Source organism: Pseudochaenichthys georgianus, chromosome 3 (genome assembly GCF_902827115.2).
Source record: "Pseudochaenichthys georgianus chromosome 3, fPseGeo1.2, whole genome shotgun sequence".
NCBI lineage: Eukaryota > Metazoa > Chordata > Actinopteri > Perciformes > Channichthyidae > Pseudochaenichthys > Pseudochaenichthys georgianus.
The window spans coordinates 26,752,614-26,768,971 of NC_047505.1; the positions used below are offsets into that span (position 1 = coordinate 26,752,614).

The following is a 16,358-nucleotide window of genomic DNA, read 5'->3' on the forward strand; positions in this document are numbered from 1 at the left end:
AAAGGTCTTTGAATGCGGCTTACGTCACACCAATGGCGGACGTTGTAAACAGAGCCAGTAGCTTCTCAGGGGCCGAAGTGAAACAGCTGTTTATAAGATGAATAACGTAGAAACTGAGCGTTTGGACAGTCTGGATGGGTGGGTGGCGGTGAAAAGTAACATATTTGAAGAACAGGAGACGTTTAAGCTGGGATTCATTGTACAATGGAGCGTCATCGAGTGTAAGTTCGCCGTCACCTGCCACAACAGGACGCTACAGCGACAGAAGCGCAGATCTGAGGGGGTCTTCGGGGACCCTCAGGTAAGCTGGGCCGGACTCTTCTCCGTCAGCGACCTCAAACACATCCACCTGCAGTTCACATGTGTGGCGGACATCTTGGCACACTGCTTCCCGGACTTATCAGAGTTTGAGCAAGGCAACATTTGGGACCTGCTCTTCCTGAGTCGCAGCAGGTCAGGAGGTCCCGGGGAGGATGATGATAAGGAGAGGGATACAGACACGCCGTGCAGGAAACTGGAGAAATACTTCAGCACTGCTATTGACGTGTGCGGAAGAAAGATAGTGCTCGACACGTTGTTCACGCAGGATGAGCGGGATGTTGAGGAGTACTTTGAAAATCTGCTGGAGTTCAAGAGGAAGAGCATGCAGGAGGAGATGTCGAGGGCCAAGGGTCACGTGCGACAGGTGAGGGGGGTGTGACAGGTGAGGGATCAATGAGCCACAGGTGCTTCACATCGATGGCAGGTAGCAGTATTCACAAGCCTGGCAAAGATAGACGGTCACGGCTCCCATCGAGCTGCCCTGTGATACACAGTCGGTGTGACTTAAACTCCGAATGAATGCATCATTGTATTTTATTGTACTGAACACGTAGGATTCGATTTAAGTGCTTCTATTTTTATTTGAATATTTTGTCGATGTTCTTTTTAATTTCTTTCAAGTCATGTTGACGATTGAATCCTAATCCATTACTGATATTATGACTGCGCTGGATGAATAAGACACACCTATTGTGTATTGGCTTCTCCCCTTTTTTCTTTGCAGATCACTTGCTTCGATATCATGTGGATTTTTGTCCACCTTCTATATCATATGACTGTTATTATTATAAAATGTGCCGTTTTCATTCCGAAGTTATTTTCTAGCTTTCATGTCATGAGACCCATTGACTCTGAATCAAGGCAGCATTGCAATTATACACTTAAAGAGTAGGACTTTTTCTTAAAGGAATATTTTTGCTTGACAATTCAGCACTTTTGTAGCGTGGAGCACATACTTTTTATTTTTAGGGCACCAACTATTTTTTATTAACAAGTTTTATTTAAAAAGTAAACACCTGTCATTTTATGCCGTTTTGCTCTTATAATATAGGATATAAATAGACTTCACTCTATTTCAGTTTCTCCATGTTTTCTTCTGCATTTATTGCCTCTGTACACCAAGGCAAACACGTGTAGAAGTATTAGAAGCTTTCTTTGAGGCTGTCAAAAATACATGTAGACAAGCCACACTGATATTATCTGAAGGAACGTTACATTTCTAAAAGTTATACTAAAAGAAAGAAGATTTTGTGAGGATTTATTGAAAGATTTAGTAAAAGAAACCTCTGAAAAGCTTGACTGTATTTCCATTAATGATTTTCTTATGAATATTTCTCTACAGGAGTAGCACAACACAGTGGTGTTACACGTCTACTATGACACAGCAAATATTTCCTGTTTGTGTGTATTCAAAGCTTAAGATGTTGCAACACCACCATCACTGTTTCTCTTTCAGACTGTGATTATTGACCCTTTAAGTGATTTGTCCACAGAAATGTAACTTGACCCACCCATCCTCACCCTTTTGTTTACTTAAGATAAGTACACAATCCAGTCAGCTACACAGGATCAGCAAAATCTCTACAACTAATGCTTTTAAAGATTGCATACAAAATAAACACTGATGCAGTTAAACCACCTTTTAGATCATATGATGCTTTGTTGACACTGTGCCAGAGAGCAGATCTGAGGTCATGGCTTGATGATGTTGGACTTTATTTGAACTTTATTTTACAGTTAAGTCTTATAATGTCGCCCTCTAGTGCATACACAAGTAGTGAATTATATTGCACAGGTTGAGTATCTTCAAAAAATCTGAGGAAATTACATGACCTTTAAAAAAAATAAAAATAAATCTATCTGTATTTCTACGTATTCCGTCATTCAAACCTACATTTTTGAACCGCGTTGTTTCGTTTACCTGACAACTTTTCAGTTATTGATCAACCTGACCTGGGTGAACACAAGGTCTCATCACTTGAAACCCTTGATATATGCTCTTGATAATGGTATCAGATTTGATGAGACACATTTGTTTGACTTCAATGTCTGAGAAATGACAACTGCCAACCTCTGACTTCTTAGCTCAACCTTAAGCCGTCACGGTTATGAAGGTGTATTCTCAAATGACTTGTATATTGACTGTTATATTATTATAATATACTTACAATGGGGCAAAAAGTATTTAGTCAGCCACCAATTGTGCAAGTTCTCCCACTTAAAAAGATGAGAGAGGCCTGTAATTTTCATCCTAGGTACACTTCAACTATGAGAGACAAAATGGGGGGAAAGAATCCAGGAAATCACATTGTAGGATTTTTAATGAATTAATTGGTAAATTCCTCGGTAACATAAGTATTTGGTCACCTACAAACAAACAAGATGTCTGGCTCTCACAGACCTGTAACTTTTTCTTTAAGAGCCTCCTCTGTCCTCCACTTGTTAACTGTATTAATGGCACCTGTTTGAACTCGTTATCAGTATAAAAGACACCTGTCCACAACCTCAAACAGTCACACTCCAAACTCCACTGTGGCCAAGACCAAAGAGCTGTCAAAGGACACCAGAAACAAGATTGTAGACCTGCACCAGGCTGGAAGACTGAATCTGCAATAGGTAAGCAGCTTGGTGTGAAGAAATCAACTGTGGGAGCAATTATTAGAAAATGGAAGACATACAAGACCACTGATAATCTCCCTCGATCTGGGGCTCCACGCAAGATCTCACCCCGTGGGGTCAAAATGATCACAAGAACGGTGAGCAAAAATCCCAGAACTACACGGGGGGACCGAGTCAATGACCTGCAGAGAGCTGGGACCAAAGTAACAAAGGCTACCATCAGTAACGCACTACGCCGCCAGGGACTCAAATCCTGCAGTGCCAGACGTGTCCCCCTGCTTAAGCCAGTACATGTCCAGGCCCGTCTGAAGTTTGCTAGAGAGCATTTAGATGATCCAGAAGAGGATTGGGAGAATGTCATATGGTCAGATGAAACCAAAATAGAACTTTTTGGTAAAAACTCAACTAGACGTGTTTGGAGGAGAAAGAATGCTGAGTTGCATCCAAAGAACACCATACCTACTGTGAAACATGGGGGTGTAAACATCATGCTTTGGGGCTGTTTTTCTGCAAAGGGACCAGGACGGCTGATCCGTGTAAAGGAAAGAATGAATGGGGCCATGTATCGTGAGATTTTGAGTGACAACCTCCTTCCATCAGCAAGGGCATTGAAGATGAAACGTGGCTGGGTCTTTCAGTATGACAATGATCCCAAACACACCGCCCGGGCAACAAAGGAGTGGCTTCGTAAGAAGCATTTCAAGGTCCTGGAGTGGCCTAGCCAGTCTCCAGATCTCAACCCCATAGAACATCTTTGGAGGGCCCCAAAACATCACTGCTCTAGAGGAGATCTGCATGGAGGAATGGGCCAAAATACCAGCAACAGTGTGTGAAAACCTTGTGAAGATTTACAGAAAACGTTTGACCTCTGTCATTGCCAACAAAGGGTATATAACAAAGTATTGAGATGAACTTTTGTTATTGACCAAATACTTATTTCCCACCATAATTTGCAAATAAATTCTTTAAAAATCAGACAATGTGATTTTCTGGATTTTTTTTTTTTTCATTTTGTCTCTCATAGTTGAGGTATACCTAGGATGAAAATTACAGGCCTCTCATCTTTTTAAGTGGGAGAACTTGCACAATTGGTGGCTGACTAAATACTTTTTTGCCCCACTGTATATACTGCTATACGAAAAGGCGCATAGAGCAAAGCTCGGCTGTGGGTTCAGAATAAACCCAGCTAATGGTGTTTATGTCTTCCATGTTGCAGCTCCTGCAGCGTCATGGCAGTGTAGACCGAATGGTGGCGCTGCTGTGTATCTACGAGGAAGAGGACGAGGCATACCAGGACCTGGTCACCGTGGCTACCACCTTCTTCCAGTACCTGCTGCAGCCTTTCAGGGACATGAGAGAGCTGGCCTGCCTCTACAAGATGGAGATCCTGGTAAATAAAGACATCTAGTTAGCAGCAATGCCTTTTTAGGATGTGGTAAATTCATATAGATGTGTTTTTTGTAAAACGAATGACTGAATATCTTATTAATTGAAGTGTTAACGCACATAAATGAAAGGTTTTTGGAACATCCTCAGCTCGAGGCAAAATATCTGCAGACAGCTTTTGCCAAATGTTATGCAAATACACCTTTATAGCCAAAGAACATTGTCAAACTTATGTAACTGCTTAAAGATGCCAGTACTTGTGGTATACGCTCACAGTTCCTCCCACTATTTGTATCACTGTGTAACCACTAATTTGCAGCCTTCTTTCTTTCCAAACACTTCCAATAACTCCAGACTGTGCACAGTCCACAAGTCAAGATATATTGAAAAAAGTTCATAAAGTAGTCCATTCCCAATATTGATTACATATAACAACATATTTAGATTAGATATATAAGAACAATATAGGGACATGTTTTAGCTTATACCTGGACATTATAACAGTCGACATTAGTTGTATTTTCCTAGATTTTCACGTTAATAAATGGTTATTAACAGTTGGAATCCCAGTACGGACTAGATTTCATTCAGTGATCACTGCAGTTCCCTTTCAGTCTTAGCTATGTGTAGCTGTGCTGGTGTAAGGATTGAGCGGCTTCATCTATCCCACTCTACATCGTGGTCTTGTCGTATAACTGTACACATGTGTTGGTGGAGTGATTGACATATTACATTATTTTTGTGTTGCATTCAAGCAGAATGTGTAAACAAACTTCAACAATAAACTTAAATTAAAGTGTCTGCCAGAAGCCTGCTTTGATTCCCAGAGTGTAAAACTGTCCAATGTCTTTCTGGCTCTGCAGAAGTCTTTAGAGTTTGAGGACTTGGGTCCTAAGAGAATTGAAGCTCTGGAGAAGGAGGCGGAGGAGTGGAGAACGAAAGCAGAAGACGCAGTCGCCTCGATTCAGGACATCACCGTCACCTACTTTGCACAGACTTCAAAAGCTCTGGCTGGTATAAGTTGCTATGTTTATTTCTCTTATTTATGTATGAATTTATGACTTTATGTGTCTTTCTTCAGCACAGGAAATGAAGTGCACTCAGAGTCCCTAGTTGCACTGCAACAGCAAACAACATATTTATGAGATTTTATAAAAGTTATCTCATATTGAAGTCCACACAAATACAGATTTTCATATTCATTTTAAAGGAAATAGGTCAGGGAATGTAGATTAGAAAACTCAAAACCGTATTTTATGGCTGCTGTAATTCTGTGTACACCTCCAATTGATTAGATTTTACTTTGTAAAAGTATCCATTTGGATTTGTAGCTGCTAATATAAGCTTGCTTTGTGCGATGCAGACATAACAGAGCTTTGTGATTTAATATCCAGGTATGTCAAAGCAGATGGAGGGGGACAAGGCTCGTTTTGGAGCGGCTGCCTGGGCATCTGCAGCTCCCAGACTGGAGCAACTGCGCTTCCTCTTGGCCAAAGAAACCCTGCAGCATATGAGAGCTAAAGAGATGTGCCTGAACCGCAAGAAAAACGGCATCAGAGAAATGGTACATTTTGTAAACAACCATAATCCCCAGGTTTTTTTTGTAATGGTTCTGGTAGCATCAGCATAATCCACAATGGTGTATCAGCTGGACAGTTGAAAGGCTTTATTTGTTATTCAGATCCATCTGTCATTTATCTCTTGTAACGGTATGTCTGTAGAGATGTGACACAGTGAATCTTCCACTTGGTATGCAAGTCTGATGTGAATATCTGTCCTTTGATCTATTTATAAAACACAGAATTGTCCCCTGATGCACCCCCAAAACCTGCATGCATGAATAAGTCAGTGCATCTGAGTCTATTTACATTCTCGAACGTGCCAGCTACTGTATCTGCATATCTGTGAGTTCAGGGGCCGTACTCTAATGTGAGGATCACATTATTTTGGGTAGACCACAACAAGCTACTTTCTACCGTAGGGTGTCATGCTGCATATTTTCACTTTTTGTAAAGAACACCTTCAGCAGCTTCACCTTAATGTGGCTGCATTATTCATCCATGTCAGCTCTTTGAAAGTCAGGATGCCGGCAGTATCTACCACAGTGAACTCACCAGGAGCCCTCACAGACACAGATGTGTGTGAGCATTGAAAAATTAGATCAGTACGCCACACCTATGGAAATACACCTACTTTTATTGTGCCTGCTCATTAACTACATGTCAGAAAACCTTAACATAACTCTCCTACCTTGGTTTCTGTGTGTTGCATCACGATGTGGATACAAAACTGTCTTGAAAGGTTATCAAGGTTATAGCAGAGATTATTTTTATAATGCCCTTGTTATCGAGTTTAAGGACACTCAAGCAATATTTTTATTATTATTTATTTTACCAGGCAGGAAGTCGCTTCAGAAATACTGTATGTTGTTTGAGGGAAACCCTGGCAGAGACAGCATAACAGTTAGTTTAAACATAAATTAAACACAACAGACAGGAAAAGCAACCATCAACACACAATGAAGAGAATATATCCGGCTCATTTAAAACACTTTTCCGTTTTACACGGCTTTAAATCTCAAGGCAAAAAATAACAAACGGAGATGTCTTGAATAAGATTATGTTTAAGATATTCTTTCACAAAATAGTTTAGAGTTGAGTCTAAAGTCAAATCCATTCAAGGTGTATTTCTTTTTTTTTGTAATTATCTTTTTATTTTTCATTCCTTACAGGTTAACAAACAGACATATACGTAGACAAGGAAAAAAAAGACAAAAGACATCACAACAGGGATGAGCTCTTTAACAGTCATTAAGCAATCCTCCTTTTTTTTAAGCTAAACAAAATCTGGCCTTGTGGGCCTCACCAGGTCACGCCATCGCTTCCACCTCTTCTCAAATGTTCCACTCTGTAGTCTCAGTGCATATGTCAACTTTTCCATTATATATATCTGATGAATCACGTCCATCCACTCTCCCTCTGTCGGGACCTCTTGGCTCATCCACTTCCTTGTTATAGATTTTTTGGTTGCCACCCTTAAAATGTTAAAAATGTACTTATTGTCGTTATCAAGGTGTATTTCAACGCACCAGTTTTATTTTAAAACAGCCCCTGCTTGCCACCTCCTCCACATCTCTCTTTGAGAGATAACCACCAAGTTTCAAGTCGCTTCAAGTTATTTGCTTACTAAAATGAATGAAAACCAGCAGCTAAATCATCCACAACTCATGATGTGACTTTAGAAAATGGTCAATAAGCAAGCATTTTAAGTTGTTATTAGTCTGTACAACACAGAGCAGCAAGTGTGATCCTCTGACCTGTGTGTGTTGTTGCGGTGCAGCTGGGCAGCCTGTCTGGCAGAGTCCAGAGCCACAGAACTGATCCCAGATCTGAGGACGGGCAGCAGCAGGACACAGTGGACCAGCTGGAGATAAGATTTTATGAAACCCAACTCGAACTGTACGACACCAAGTTTGAGATCCTGAAGAACGAGGAGCAGCTGCTGGTGGCTCAGATAGAGACGGTGCAGCGGCAGATTAAAGGTAGACGACACATGACATGAACACACAGGGGATCACAGGGATGTCCTATACAGTACTTCAGTTTACAACCCTTATCAAAAAAGTGTAATTTTGACAAGGGGGTATTTATTAAAACGTTTTCATTAAAGAAAACATAATGGCAGAAGCTTCAGCACAAGATACTGAGAGAAGGCTCAAGATGTTCTCACACTGTGAAACTGTAATTGGAAAAAGAAAACGGCCCTCACACAAACACACAAATGTCTCCATCTGTATTTAAATTCAAGGCAGTCAAAGAGTGGATGGCTGCACTCGAACAAGGTAATGCTTTGCAGTATGACAGCCCTACTCTAGCTGAAGGGTCACTCAACAACTGTTCCTGTTGTCACTGTACCCATGCATGTACAAACTATCACTGAAGTACTTAATACTGAAGTGAAGTTAAAATGTGATTACTCTCAGGCATGTATCAGATTAATAAAGTGAAGCAGCTCCTGGTTTCTGCAGGAGGTTTCTTTTGGGATTTATGGATGTTTATGCGTTTGTTTGATGTTTAAGCAGTTATGACTCTAAGAAGGCGGAGGAGCGTGTCAGTTTAAAAACCTGTAAGAGGGAAAACATTTTGATGTTGACATGAAATGCCACATCTCTGTGTTTTTTGTATATTTTTTCCTCACACCTTACAATATAATGTCGCACTACACTTTTGTGAGACATATTTATTACAGGACTGGATTATATTATGATGCACAGGGGTTCCTCGGTGTCTTGTACACTGGTTTTCTTCGGGGACATATTTTGTGCATGGAAATCATTTCCTAATTGCTCCTCCTGGGACATCTGTCGTTGGCTTCCAAGTTGTGTTCTGTGTCTTTTACTTCAACTTCAGTTTATTATCCCTACATAAAAGTGGCAAGGTGTCCTCTACCAGTTGCTCGGTAAACAAAGCTTCAGGACAGCTGACAGAAAATATGAGATGTTTGAATCCACGGAGGCTGCTGAATTTAACGAGCCTTTTAACGGAGTTTACACGGTAAATAAAATGCTCCTCAGTGGGCAAGGTGTTTTTTTCCAACTACTTGTTTGAAAATATGAATAATTAATAAGAAATCTTAGTTTTTCACAGCTAACGCAGATGACCTGTTTTTTTGTATGCATGTAAACATCGAAACCAAAATGAGCTGTACTTTCAGATTAACTTGAACATTACAAGTTATATGCAGCTCGTCAGTAATTAAATGAAGTAATTAAACTTCACTGAAATCAATCTGCAAGACCCTTTGAAACCTAGTCTAGGTGGATTATTCAAGCAGAGATCTACCTGCATTTATCAGGCTTTCATAACACCCTATAAATAAAATGATGTTTACTTCTTACTTGTTTCAGAAGTAAGTTTACCATCAAATCAGGAAAATGATCTGATTGTGATGTGCCTGTACAGTTTAACCTGCACGACTGTGGTTTACATCACAGCTTCTGAGCTTGTTGGCATATTGGTGTACAAAGTTTTAAATAGACGTAGCACATTTTGACATCACTGAGCATAATGTCATCTCTGTTTAAAACTATAGAAAGCAGTCGTGAAGGTGTCGGAGTTACACTTGAGTGAGTTTAAAGAGCAGCGGTTGAACAGGTTAACGGTGAGTCTTGAGTGATGGTATTTCCTTTGTTTTGTAGAGCTGAAGGACGAGGTGGTGTACTATGATGTGTGTGAGGATACAGAGGAGCTGCACAGCTTGTTCCACCCAGGTGTTCAACAGAAAGACCCCCCCGCTCTCACTCAGCTCAAACAACGGCTGCAGACCTTGGAGACCAAGAGAGGCGGCATCTGTTCCCGGAGAGCTTACCTCCGAAACAAAAAGGTGCGGGCAACGACCGAGTCAGATTTTTAAATAGCAGATAATACAATACATTTAAATGTTAATAAAATACGTTGGTGGCATGTTCCTCACTCCATCACGTCACAGCTCATTGCTTTAAATGTTTTATTTTCCTTACTGATTTATTTTTAGCAGAGTAATTGAAGCACAGTTGCTGCAATTGGCATTTTCTCTTGTTGCTGGCTTGGTGTCCGATTTAAAAAGACTAAAACATTTTATTGCTCAGAACAAAGTGTAAAGAATCCCCTGGTTAGTTAGAGGCTCCCAGGAAGCACCCACAGATATCAAAAGGCATGAATATTTCAAAAAGCAGCAAAAAAGAGCAACATTGTAATATTTCAAAAACCTTAATAACTGAGGCGTTATTTGCCCACTGTTATCAGTTTTACTGCAGTTAACTTCTTATACATTTAGATGTCAAACTGTAATTAAATAATCCTATGTACTTTTGAGTGTGGGATGTTTGTGTGTTGTTAGGATCAGTGCATGGAGGCCCAGGAGCGGAAGCAGCTTCCCGCCAAGCAGAGCTCATTACTCTTCAACCAGCATCATCATGTCCACATGGTACGTCCCCATGGCAACCAATCAATCAACAGAGCAGCTTGAAACGTTGGCAGAAAACGATGCAAATTACGCCTTTTTTTTCCTTATATCTCTCACTGTCTCCCTCTGTTGTCCGCAGAAACGAGAGAAGAGGAAAGAGGAGGACCAGAAGAGGAAAGAGTGGGTGGACGAGGAGCGAGAGAAAACTCTGAGCAGATTACGATCCTTCAGAGAGGTCAGGCTCTGTCATTGCCTCTGCTCAATGAAACCCCAGAGGCTTAAGACACGGTTTATCTCAAAATGTAGTTATTAGCTGCTCAACCCCAGTGCCTTGGTAGTAGGGCGTGGTATCGGTTCTCAATACATTTTTGGTATCAACCGAAATAACCTATTTCCAAATACAAACAATGAAGTAGAAAAAAAAGTATTCAATTAAATACATTTAAAAAAACCGTTTCAACAACAGTCAGCCAGTGTTTACAGTGCATGCCATGATGTTTAGTTCAGACTTTCATGATCACCTCAGGATGCCTTTTAATGACTTTGGCGTTCCTGAGGTTCCTCAAGCATCAGTGAGTAAAGAATATAACTTTCAGAGTTTTTTCAGTGCGTGCGTGTTTGCACAGTCTGTCATTTCAGTTTAAACTCAAGTCATTGTGAGAGCTATTTAAAACAGGAGAACATTACACTGCGTGTTGTTGTGCCGCTCTCAGAACATAAGACAACACAATGTCCTCTAAAAAACATTCTCCCTCTCTTCGTCTTTTTCAAGAGGCGACATGGCCAGTACATCCAGAAGACTCCTCAGTCCAGGATGTCTCCCACCGAGGGGCCGTGTTCCTCCCAGCCTCTGTCCATCATCAGCCTGGGCCCCCCCGAGGGCCCCCCCCCTGTCCGGCCTGCACCCAGACGCAATAAAACACCCAAGAAAAAGCAGCCTCAAGACATCCCTGTCCAAATCTTCGCTGCACCGCCACCTGCAGCGACTTCCCCCCCCACTGCACCTCCTCCTCCTCCTCCTCCTCCTCCACCTCCCCCTCCTCCACTTCCCCCCGCTTTCCTTCCTCCACTTGTCAAAGCTTCACCTTCCTCTGAAGACACACCGATGCCTCTCAGTGAAAAAGAGGACCATCCTTTTCAAGCCAAGATCACGCTCAAACAAAATTTAGGTGTGTGTGTGTGTGTGTGTGTGTGTGTGTGTGTGTGTGTGTGTGTGTGTGTGTGTGTGTGTGTGTGTGTGTGGTGTGTGTGTGTGTGTGTGTGTGTGTGTGTGGTGTGTGTGTGTGTGTGTGTGTGTGTGTGTGTGTGTGTGTGTGTGTGTGTGTGTGTGTGTGTGTGTGTGTGTGTGTGTGTGTGTGTGTGTGTGTGTGTGTGTGTGTGTGTGTGTGTGTGTGTGTGTGGTCCAACAGCACTTAATGTTTTCTAAGCCATTCAAGACGATGTTGTTTCTCCAAAAATCGCAGTGTAGTAAAGTCAAAATGTTCAGACGCAGAGACAGTACTTTATTCACGTCCAGCTTCTTCATTTATCATAAAGTATGTGTTTTCCTTTATTGCTGTATTACTGCAGGAACAATGGATGAAGTGTTGGCCTCATTGCAGCGTGGACAGATTCAGCTTAAAAAGGTCTCCTCTCCAAAGACAGCGTCCCCTGCTGGAGACACGAGGAGCACTCTGATGTCTTTCATCAGACTTGGAGTCACCCTGAAGAAGGTGAGATGTTTTGAAGAGCAGAGATCCACACTCAGCTAGGTTCACATCTCAGCCAGGCCAATATATTGACTGATCTCAGCCTGTTGCACAGATACTGTATGTATGGTCATCACAAGAACTCTGAAGGTTAGTTTTTCTTTAAAAAACTAGCATATAGTCCTGGGACGATGCAAACATTTAATTTCAAGATTACCCGAGCCATAATAATTCTGACTTTCGACATAATGCAAATAATCATTAAAGCATACTTAAAACATCCTCACCATAAATCACACTTTACCTTACATTTTGTCATGAAACACATTTTTTATTGCATGACGGACAACTTTATTTCTCATTGAAAGTCTTTCTTAGTTGTAAAACGTTAAATAAGGTAATAAGAAATCAATACAACAAAAAAATATATATATATTTTGTGTGTTTCTTAGAAGATAATTCCTGCATTCCATAAATCAGGCTCTCATTCTCTACCATTTATACAAGCTGTTTTGCCACTGGTGTTGGTATTCACAATTATCCTGCAGATTGAACTCACTCAACAAGTTATTGTGAGTGTTTTGTGTTGAGTTTTGTGATCAAATCCTATATTTTCCTATGCCGACTATCAAGTGTAAACGCTGACCTTTATATAGGCAGCAGCGGACACAGCAGTCGTAACGTTAATAACCGCTGGAATGTATGTAGCTGCATCAGATCAAAGCTATCTTCAATGTTATTTTTTACACCAGGGCTTTACCAATATGTCAAAATATCTTTTGCAGTAAAAAGTATATTGATTTCAGTTTTCAGAGATGTAAATGCTTGAACCACCAACTTGTTGTATTGTAGATGGTTCCTGCACATGGAGAAGTACCGACGAGCGAAGCGAACGAGCTGGAGCGCAGCATCAAAGCCGCCATGATGAGGATGAAGAAGGTTGCAGCCGACTCTGACTCTGACGACAGGGAAGACGAGACACAAAGCACTGACTGGGACAGCTGAACACACACACACACACACACACACACACACACACACACACACACACACACACACACACACACACACACACACACACACAGTTTTTCAACATTACCCCCTCTCTGTTTGCTTGATGGTTCTGAACTACAGCTTATGTTGCTGCCAAATGTTCACAGAAAAGCTTCCTCTTAGACACGGATGGGATTACGCCACTTTAACTTTAACATTGCACTTTTCAAAATAGCCCCGAGATGTTGTAATACATCCAGAATCGCTCACATCCAACCAAGCAGCTAGTGGCAGAATCAGGATTTAGTCTTCTTAAAAGCTGCAGGTTTGCAGAAATCCAGAACTGAGCAAATGAGGCGTTGTGTTTCAGCGCTCATTAAGGAGAAAAGCAGCGCAGTGTAGTACAGTGTGCAAAGGATTGAATTCCTCCCAAGTTGCCGCCTAAAGGCCTTGTGAGACGGCACACAGCAGTGGAAGCCTGTGCTTCACAAGTACACTGTCACAAATACTCAGTTTCCCACATTAAAGAGTCTAAACTAGGCTCATTTGAATTATTTTTGAATGTAATGAAATCTGAACAATTGTTTTTGTGTGTTACCAGACCCAAAAGGGCTGCAGCTAACTGAGCTTTGTAGTTTTTGCATATAACTAAACATATGAAGTGCAGCACTGTTAACTATTTACAGCCTTCATGTCTTTGTCGACGTCATTGTTTGTACCCAGGCTTTTGATGCACTTTTCTCTCATCTCTTTTTTTTAGAAATGTATGGGTTAATTTAAGTGAAATTGTAATGTCTTCCTCTTTGATGCCATAAGAAATATTGTGACCACAAGACTATACCTTTTTTAATAATCAATACATCCTCTAATTATACAAATTAGGTCATGTACAAGGCTCCGTCTATAAATTGTGGGGGAAACTTCTGTAGCAATGTAGTCGGGACTCAGAGGCACGAGGAGAGCTGGAGCTTTGATGGCAAACACTGACGGTTTATTTGGAGTTACGGCCGGAGAATTGACAAAACAGGTGCTGTGTCACGAGTTGACACAGCGGTTGCCAAACTAATTCTCAAGAACTCTTCTGCAGCTCGATGTTTTAACTAGTTCGGAGTGTAATAATCAACATTCTTCATCAGTGAGACTAAACAAATATGGACCCTGAATCTAACTAGAGCTCTCGTCCATAGGAATAAATGTGCGCCAGGGAACCTTCGTCCCTGAACAGTAAACTACCTCATGGCGGCTTGTGCTCTGTCAGACTGGCAACAACAATGCGCCCAAGCTGCTCCTCCTAAAGAGAGATAGCAGCAATACCCAAGGCCGTAGAACTATGCCATGGGAAAGGAGAAAATTATGAACTGTGTCGAAGGTTGAATACCTAAACAAATTATTCCCCAACAGTTAAATCTGCTGAGACATTTTTTAACCTTTTGAACCTTTGACACAGCACTTACCTGAAAAGACAAGCCTTTGATGTATTATGTACGCAACTTACAATACTGTAGGGCAAACAGTATTTCATGGTTTGCCGACAAAATGTTTAATCACTGCAAAGATATGAAACAGTGTGTAGCAGATGGGCTGATAAGGGCTGCGGCTGAACTTGTACTCCTGAGTTTCAAAAAATAAATGAGACACATTGGATCATAATCACAGACGGTTAGCGTTTCCTTTCCCATTGAAAATCTGTCTGCCTCAGATCTTATCCTGACGATGGTTCGCGGTGTTTCCTGATCTGCGCCTGCAGCGAAATGAAACCCGCCTTCTTTAAATGAGTCACACCATCTAAAAGGTGTCGTATGAACCTGTGCCGGTGAACCTCCGCTGAGTGTGCCCTGGCAGATTTGACGCCCACATGATGATGATGATGATGATGATGATGACTCATATTGTGATCCCGACAGCCGTCACTCCCATATCTCTCTCCTGCAGTGACAGCTCAGACACCCCAGCCAGTTGTGACGGCTTTATCCTTCTGTGAGTGCTTTAGAGAGCAGCTGCTGGCAGAGGGAGTAACGCTCTCTAACATCGTCATGGTTTCAGGGCTGCGGCCCCCTGCCGCGGCCATTTGTCCCCATCATCCAGGTGAGTCAGGTGGAAGACGGGTCATTCACCTTGTTGAAGACATACCTGGCGGGCACTCAGATGGAACCAGACCATCAACATGAAATTCCGCAGCCTGTAACCATGGCAACAGGAAAGTCTCTTTCTCTCAGACACATGTACAGAGCAGCACAGTCTCTTAATGATGTTTCACCAACTCGCCCACTCATCACCAGTCACACAATGAGCCGTGAGAGACAGACATGAACCACAGAGCTGCATCACTGCTTCTGTATTCATTTCAATGTGATTGATGATTTGATGTAAGACAAAGTTAGGGATATCATAGTTATTGATTTTCACCTATCTTTCATTTAATTAATTCATAGTCAATATAAAGTCTGAAAAGTGACATGATGCCTAGCCTACATGATGTTTTGTTTTACAACATTTCCAAAAATACAACCAAGGCCATATCATTCTCCTCGGGAGTTTGTGTTGCTGCTGTTAACATTACTCCTGATGCTGATTTAAAGTGTGCACCACAGGAATGCAGCATCGTGTTTTTTTGCCCACAATGACAATTATAACCCCAAGAGCAGTGCTTGAAGCTAAATCTAGCATGCTAACATGCTCACAATGAGCATGTCTTCTTGCTGATATTTAGCTCATAAGTCAGTCAACTGTCTTAGTTGAGGATGTTAAATTGTTATTAACGCTATAGGATTTAAGTTTGCAAATATTTAGCGACATTTCTTCGTTTTGTTTATTGTATTAATTTGATTTAATTCCGTTCACAGTATTAATGTGGTGTAAAGACTGAAGAGTGAAGCAGAACATTTTCTCAAAATTAAACAACACTTTTGATAACCACTCGGTTCTTTTACTTTCTGTGGCTCCAGTTTTAGTTAAATGATCTGGCTTTTTAGTTTTATATAATTGTAATGAAATAGCTTTAGATTCTGCACTAACAATTGATTGATAAAATAAAGATGAATAATTTAGGGTATAATTGCTTCCACATGCTACTTAATTGGTAAATGAACTGTATAATTTGATTCATCTTCCACCCAGATGTTTCTGTAATAGCCAGCTGATCTCTGAAGGCACATAAGGAAATGAAAGGCTAAACAGAGATCAAAATCCTCGAGTTTAGTTTGGATGGCGACTCTCTCGGGTAATTACAAATTAATTGTAGGAGGGCTGCCCTGGATCCATACTCATTGTCAATCATTCCCAACCAACAGGAGTGAGTGGGATTAAGTTGCCAGGGCAACATCTCCCCTCTGCAGGTATTTCCTTAGCGCTGCGATGACGTTGGGAGTTTAAAGGTTTCTCCTTCCCTCAAGTTTGTCAGTTTGCATT

General features: G+C 41.3%; 1 protein-coding gene across 1 annotated transcript; it reads left to right on the plus strand.

Moving 5' to 3' along the window:
• Nucleotides 1-3: 3 nt before the first annotated feature.
• On the plus strand, nt 4-15,888 carry LOC117465299 (WASP homolog-associated protein with actin, membranes and microtubules). Its single transcript, XM_034108211.2, has 11 exons — nt 4-685; nt 4,157-4,330; nt 5,190-5,340; nt 5,721-5,890; nt 7,666-7,867; nt 9,524-9,708; nt 10,204-10,290; nt 10,409-10,504; nt 11,042-11,438; nt 11,839-11,981; nt 12,810-15,888. The coding sequence occupies exons 1-11, from the start codon at nt 98-100 to the stop codon at nt 12,960-12,962; spliced, it is 2,346 nt and encodes a 781-aa protein (XP_033964102.1). The 5' UTR covers nt 4-97; the 3' UTR covers nt 12,963-15,888.
• Nucleotides 15,889-16,358: the final 470 nt, after the last annotated feature.